This window comes from Triticum aestivum, chromosome 1B (genome assembly GCF_018294505.1).
Source record: "Triticum aestivum cultivar Chinese Spring chromosome 1B, IWGSC CS RefSeq v2.1, whole genome shotgun sequence".
Classification (NCBI taxonomy): Eukaryota; Viridiplantae; Streptophyta; class Magnoliopsida; order Poales; family Poaceae; genus Triticum; species Triticum aestivum.
Genome location: NC_057795.1, coordinates 643968875 through 643976131, shown reverse-complemented (window position 1 = coordinate 643976131; position 7257 = coordinate 643968875). Strand labels below are relative to the sequence as shown.

The window sequence follows — 7257 nt, the reverse complement described above, 5'->3', positions numbered from 1 at the left end:
AAAATCGACCCAGTCGCGCCCCCAGGATCTCATTTAGAGCCGGCTTGGCCCAAATTAACACCCGGCGACCCCGAGCCGAACCTAAGCGCCCGGGTGTCGCCTGGGGGCGCCGACATAAGCGAAAAGGGGCGTGTGGCCGCTCTGTCGGCAAGAGGAGTCCCTTTTCCCACCGTTTCCTCCTGCCTCCCCCTCCTCGGCTTCCCTCTCATTCTCCATTCCTCCCGCCAATCTCCTCCTCCTTCCTTCCAAGTCGGGCGCCATGCCGCCGAAGAATTATGTGTTCCCCCACGCGCGATGATACCACAGCCACCGAAGTCGCCCAGCCGAAGCAGAGGAAGCAAAGGGCGCTCCAGTCCAAGCCCCCGGGCATGAGCAACGCCGACTGGAAGGCGGAAGTGCAGTGCCGGGAGGCCGTCACTGCCGATAGGTGCAACTAGACCAAGAAGGCCCGGGAGAGGGTGGCGCTCGCGGCTGCGGCCGCAGCGGAGCAGGCGGAGCGCTCGGCCGAACAAACTGAGGCGGCTCGCGCGGGGATGATGAATCCACTCAGTGGCCACGGCCCGCACACGACCTGGAGCCAGCAAAGCGTCGGATCTTCGGTCGGCTTCTCATCGCCACAACCCTGGGGCTGCACACCGTTGCCGGGCTATGCCGAAGGCGACGTAAACAGCGGGTTCAACCCCATCATCACCTTCCCCTATGGTCGCCCGGTCCAGTGCACACCCTCGCCCGCATTAGCCAACGTGCAGCACCCTCCATACACCTACTCGTCGCCGGCCTACGCAGCCTCCCCGACGCCACCTCTCCGCCGTGGCGCGTTGCCCTTCTCACAAGCCTCCTCATCGCATCTTGGCGACGCCGACGCGACGGAGGCCGACATGGAAGACTGAAAGCACAAGTACCCCGTAGGTGGTTTTGGTAATTAATATCAATATATCTCTTGTTGGACTAACACTTTTATCTAGTATATTTCAGACAAGTTCAATAATGGAGTGACATGGACTAAAGGATGTGGAACTCCTTCAAGATGCTAAGGACAAGGGATTGGCGTAAAATTTCAAGCTCAAGACTCTTCATTTTATATTTCAGTGGTCCAAGATCACATTGAGTCTATAGGAAAAGCCAATACTATCAAGGAGGGATGAGGTGTTGCTTAATGAGCCTCTTGCTTCATGTGCTTAGGATATGCTCCAAAACCCTCAGCTACTTTCTCACATCCACAAATGACCTAAACCTAAAACCAAAATCGGCCATACCGATTCTTCCTATCCGGCGCCAGCGATTTCAAATGTCATAGCCACTGCCACAAACCCTAGGCAAATCGGTCTTACCGATAGGGATCTCGTTCTCACCAAGATGGGATTGTAATCTCTCTGTGTATGTCCATTATCAAAATCGGTCTCACCGAGTTTGAGCAATCGGTACTATCAAGATTACAATGCAAACTCTCTGGTTAACTTATTACCAAAATCGGTCCCACCGAGTTTGAGTAATCGGTCCCACCGAGTTTGCCTGACCAACTCTCTGGTTAGCTAATTACCAAAATCGGTCCCACCGAGTTTGTGTAATCGGTCTCACCGAGATTATGTTATGCCCTAACCCTAACCATATTGGTCCTACCGAGTTGTATTTTCGGTCCCACCGAAATTCCTAACGGTCACATTGTTTGCTAAATCGGTCTGACCGAGTTTATTGATTCGGTCCCACCGAGATTGGTAAATTGTGTGTAACGGTTAGAATTTGTGTGGAGGCTATATATACCCCTTCACCTCCTCTTCATTCGTGGAGAGAGCCATCAGACTGAACCTACACTTCCAGCATCCTATTTCTGAGAGAGAACTACCTACTCATGTGTTGAGGCCAAGATATTCCATTCCTACCATATGAATCTTGATCTCTAGCCTTCCCCAAGTTGCTTTCCACTCAAATCTTCTTTCCACCAGATCCAAATCCTATGAGAGAGAGTTGAGTGTTGGGGAGACTATCGTTTGAAGCACAAGAGCAAGGAGTTCATCATCAACGCACCATTTGTTACTTCTTGGAGAGTGGTGTCTCCTAGATTGGCTAGGTGTCACTTGGGAGCCTCCGACAAGATTGTGTCTAATCACCCCCCCTTTAGACACCTCTTCTCAAGGTCCTACAAAGACATCATCCTAGCCGGCTCGGCTGCCGCTGCCGCCTCCCCCGGGTTCACCGCCCAAGACGACCCAATTGATCTCAACGGCAACATGGACGGCGAGCTCGACTACAGCGAGGAAGAGCCGAAGGAGGAGGAGGAGGAGGAGGAACTGGAGGAGGAGCCAGCGCCTGCTCCGATGAGGAACGGCAAGAATAAGAAGAAACGAGCGGCTAGGACCGGCGAGCCGCGCATCAAGTGGGCGTCCAAGGAGGACGAGTGCCTCGCCGAAGCGTGGAAAGTCATCTACCTCGACCCGATCACCCACACAAACCAGAACATCGACACGTATTGGGACCGCATCAAGGCCGAGTCTGACGAGCGCAAGCTCATCGACCCCTACTTCAAAGGCGTCTACATGCAGCGCGGGTCGAAGGCGATGGCGAACCATTGGGGGCTCATCCAAACGGCATGCAATAAATGGCATGGGATCGTCGAGGAGATGCGGCTCTCCCGGAGAGCAGTGCCAGTGTCGAGGATCAGGTACAACACGCCGGCCTCTCCCTATTTCTTTTCGCCGTGTGAGTGCCCACGTGCGCGCCCGCCGACGGATGTTCGTTCCTCGACGCAACTGCTGCGCATGTTTGCCATGTTCCTCGATGACAATAACGACCAAGAGTTCAAGTATCTCCACATCTTCAAGCGGATCGACAAGTGCGAGAAGTGGGCGGATGTCCGGCGCACCCTCGCCAAGGCCAAGGAGACGTACAAGCCGGACGCGTCGACCTCGGGCGCGGCCGACTGGCGCCCGGACGACAACAAAGGGGCCAAGAAGGCGAAACACGCTGAGTCGGCTGCCGCACGTGTGCAAGAGTCATCGAGCATTGCCTCGCCGATGCCAAGACCCGGGACGCCCGCAGAAGATAAAGCTGAGGCGCGGTGGTCGGCGTTGATGACGAACAATGCCGTTAAACTCGACTTGCTCCGAACCAACGTCGACTTGCTCCAGACCAACGTCGCCGTGAAGAAGAGGAACACCGATCTGGCTTTCTTGATGGGCGGCGCAGACATGCTCCAGAGCGGCGACGAGAAGCTCAAGGCGTGGTATCTGACGGAGCGCGGCCTCATCCTGAACCAGATACCGGCGACGCCGATGCCAACGCCGCAGCCAATCCCGAGTGATGATGCCTCCGCGACGCCCAACAGCCCAGAAGCCGCGCTGACGTCGCCCAGTCCACGCACGCCGACGCCGACCCCTCAAACGCCGGAGGCCGACCCCGCCGTTTGATGTATTCCTTGTGTGTCCTTTCTTTTTGTGCGCCGAACTTTTCATTTGATCGCCGAACTGTGGCACGGTGATGATCGCTGAACTGTTGCGCCAATCGCCGAATTATGGCGTTTTTTTGGGGCGGGAACGGGCCAAGTTTGAATATGCTGCGCCTTGGGGGCGGCACCTGGGGGCGTGGCTGGGGCCTTGATTGCCCCCAGGGCCGAAAAAATCGCCGGGTGAGCGCCCGAAAGAGCGCCGGCCTATGCGATGGGGGGCCGAACGAGTGAAGATGCTCTTACATGTGAGAAGCCGTGCAATTTTGCAAAAATCACACAATACCAAACCGCCAAGGTCTCACCTAAAACACTTGACATAAAAAACTTAAAAATGCTAATCATGTATTTTAAAAATGTTAAATGTGATATATACGAAAAATGTACAACGTGTATGTATTAAAGTAGACATCAAAACATATATTTGGAAAAATCATAATCATGTATTTGAAAAATATTAAACATGCATAAAAAAATATTCCTAATGTGTAAGAAAAATTTACAATGAGTATGAAAAATGTAGACATGTGTTGAAAAGAGAGAAAAATGAAAGAAAAAGAGATGAGAACCAGAGAAAGAAAAAACGAGAAAGAAACAAAGAAAACAAGGGGGGGGAGAAAAAAAAGGAAGTAACCGAATAAAACAAAGAAAAACAAAGGAAACCGTGCAAAACAGTGGAAACCAAAAAAAAAAAACAGCGACATATAGCTCTGGCATGCAGAAGACGCTGGGTCATGTTCGAGCTAAAAAAGAGTGACTGGCCAAAATAAAAATTTCACGCAACGACATACATTGTGTTCCAACAAAATTTCATAGCTGCATGTCACTGCGTTTCTGCAGTAACGCGTAGGAAATCATCTAGTGACCCCTAGAAAAAGGGAAATCATCTAGTGAATTTAGAGTTTTAACAAAGATAAATGGAGTCAATGGACCGGACAGTACGGTTGAGGACGTGCTCATTGACAGAACTGGGAAGCGACAAGGTGCACTAGGTGGTGGACAAACCGGTACATTGCAGTTGGCATATATACAGTATTCCTATGTTAGTGTGCACGGCAAGACAACCTAACTAACCAACATTATTTCGTGTGCCAAGTCATGCACAGATGTATGCACCGCTGCATGCATGAGACCAAGAGAAAATGTAGCTCGTTACCATTCCTCTACGAGCTACGTGCATCGCCAGCACCTGCAAACATGCATTGCATGCGCTCGTCTCCGGCCGATGAGCTCATCCCCGACACCGGCGAAAGACATGTCCCCGCGCTCCACCGGCGAGCGCTATATAAACACGTCTACACATGCATGCTTGAGCACAAGCCAGTGTGCGTAGATCGTTCGGTCGGTATGGCCTTCTCCCGTGGCGCATGGCCGGCCATCACTGCAATCTTGCTGGTGCGCGGCCTGTTCGCCGCCTTCCCGGCGGCGTCGGTCGACATGGGCGACATGCTGATGATGGACAGGTTCCGCCAGTGGCAGGCCACGCACAACCGGACGTACCTGAGCACGGAGGAGAGGCTGCGTCGCTTCCAGGTGTACCGCGACAACGTGGAGTACATCGAGGCCACCAACCGGCGCGGCGACCTCACCTACGAGCTCGGCGAGAATGAGTTCGCCGACCTCACCCAGGAGGAGTTCCTGGCTAGGTACGCGTCGTCCTACGACGCTGCCGGTGATGATACAGGCATTACGTTGCCTGTGGGCGGCGGCGACGCCGAGCTGTGGTCGTCCGGCGGCGACGATGGTAGCTCCTTGGAGGCTCCGCCTCCCAGCTGGGACTGGAGATCCAAGGGCGCCGTCACACCGGTCAAGTCCCAAGGCGCAGGATGCGGTACGTAAAGATGACCCCCTGTCTGATCCATTTCAACTTTACCGTGTAAAGCATGCACGGTGGTTAAGCATTAACTATTTTGTCCCTCAATGAATGGATGCAGCTAGCTGCTGGGCGTTCGTGACGGTTGCGACGATCGAGACTCTGAACTGGATCAGGACGGGGCAGTTGGTGCCCCTCTCGGAGCAGCAGCTGGTGGACTGTGACCAGTACGACGGCGGGTGTAACCGCGGGTCCTATCACAGGGCTTACAATTGGATTGTGGAGAATGGCGGCCTCACCACGGCAGCGGATTACCCGTACACGGCGGTGAGGGGCGCCTGCAACCGCGCCAAGTCCGCCCATCACACCGTCAAGATCCTCGGCGGCGGCGTGATCCCGCCCAGGAACGAGCCCGAAATGCAGCTTGCCGTCTCCGGGCAGCCCATCGGCGTGGCCATCGAGGTCGGCAGCGGCATGCAGTTCTACAGGAGCGGCGTCTACTCGGGCCCTTGCGGGACAAATCTTGCTCACGCCGTTACCATCGTCGGCTATGGCATCGACGCCGCTACTGGGGCCAAGTACTGGCTCGTCAAGAACTCGTGGGGGCAGACGTGGGGTGAGAGCGGCTACATCCGCATGCGCCGCGACGTCGGTGGCCCAGGGCTCTGCGGCATCGCGCTCGACGTTGTCTACCCCAAAATGGCGAGAGCGTGAATGTGAATGTACCTATGTCATGCATCTGCATGCGTACCTTCCCGATTAAGTAAGCTCGCCTACTGGGAATGTTTCAGGACCACCGTTATTGTATGCTGAACTTGCATTCCTTCAATACTATCCATCTAATGAAGGCACTTTGACAATCAAGTACTCCCTCCGTTTTTTCGCATATTAGTTTTGGTCAATGTCAAACTTTACAAACTTTGACAAAGTTTATAGACAAAAATATTAACATATACAATAACAAATCAATACCATTAGATTCGTTGTTGAATGTACTTCCACCATATAAATTTGTTATGCTATTCTTTTCTATAAATTTGGTCAAACTTTAGAAAGTTTGACTTCAGTCAACTCTAATATCCGGATTAAATAAAAACGGAGGGAGTAATACTTTGAGGCATGATAGAATAAACTTTGATGGTTGTAGCATTAGAATTTTTTTTGAGCGATACTTGCAATAGGCAAACAAGCCGCCACGTTCCTCCGCTCTACACATGCCAAAAATATATCCTTCGTCGTAGTTACGATGATAAAGATTAAAAGATAACTAGCAAAGCATGCCCGTGCATTGAAGCGGGAAAAAACATTTGTCCCTCATACTCACACCTGAAAACATTGCTGAATCCCTTGAATCTTAGACGATGCCACACGACAAACAACATGATAAGTGGTGTTGTGCAAAAAGGTTGGATGTCTTTTAAAGTGTACTCAAGATGTTTCAATTTATTAGGCAACAAAAATATCAACATTAAGCAGCATTTCCAAAATACCCCATATAAAGATGATATTAATTAAGACTGCATCGTAAACAGAATATTAGAAATGAATAATATAATAGCATATTTAGAATCTCAATATATTTTGGAGGGATTTTCATATATGACATGTTAGATTTGGAGTTAAGGTTTGAAAGTTATGAATTATTCGAAAAAACATTTGAATCTGGCCGAAAATAGAAAAGCTGGGTCAAAACAGAAACATTTTGCAGCTCACCTGCTAAATGACGCTCGGGTGAGGCAGTAATACCCTTGCCCAACGGCGTTAGTAGCAGAGATTCCAAAATACCCCATGTAAAGAAGATATTAATTAAGATTGCATTGTAAAGGAAATATTAGAAATGGATAATATAATAACATATTTAAAATATAAACATTTTTGAGGGATTTTCTTATATAACATGATAGATTGGGAGTTAGGGTTTCAAAGTTATGAATTATTCAAAAACATTTTAATTTGCCCGAAAATAGAAAAGTTGGGCCAAAACTGAAACATTTTGCAGCCCATC

General features: G+C 50.8%; 1 protein-coding gene across 1 annotated transcript; it reads left to right on the top strand.

Moving 5' to 3' along the window:
- Positions 1-4801: 4801 nt before the first annotated feature.
- On the top strand, positions 4802-6116 carry LOC123144781 (ervatamin-C; the record flags this gene model as incomplete). The annotated part of the gene is given in 2 exon segments (XM_044564022.1): positions 4802-5270; positions 5374-6116. Coding segments are annotated over 2 exon segments (1062 nt in total), but the record flags the coding sequence as incomplete, so codon positions are not given.
- Positions 6117-7257: the final 1141 nt, after the last annotated feature.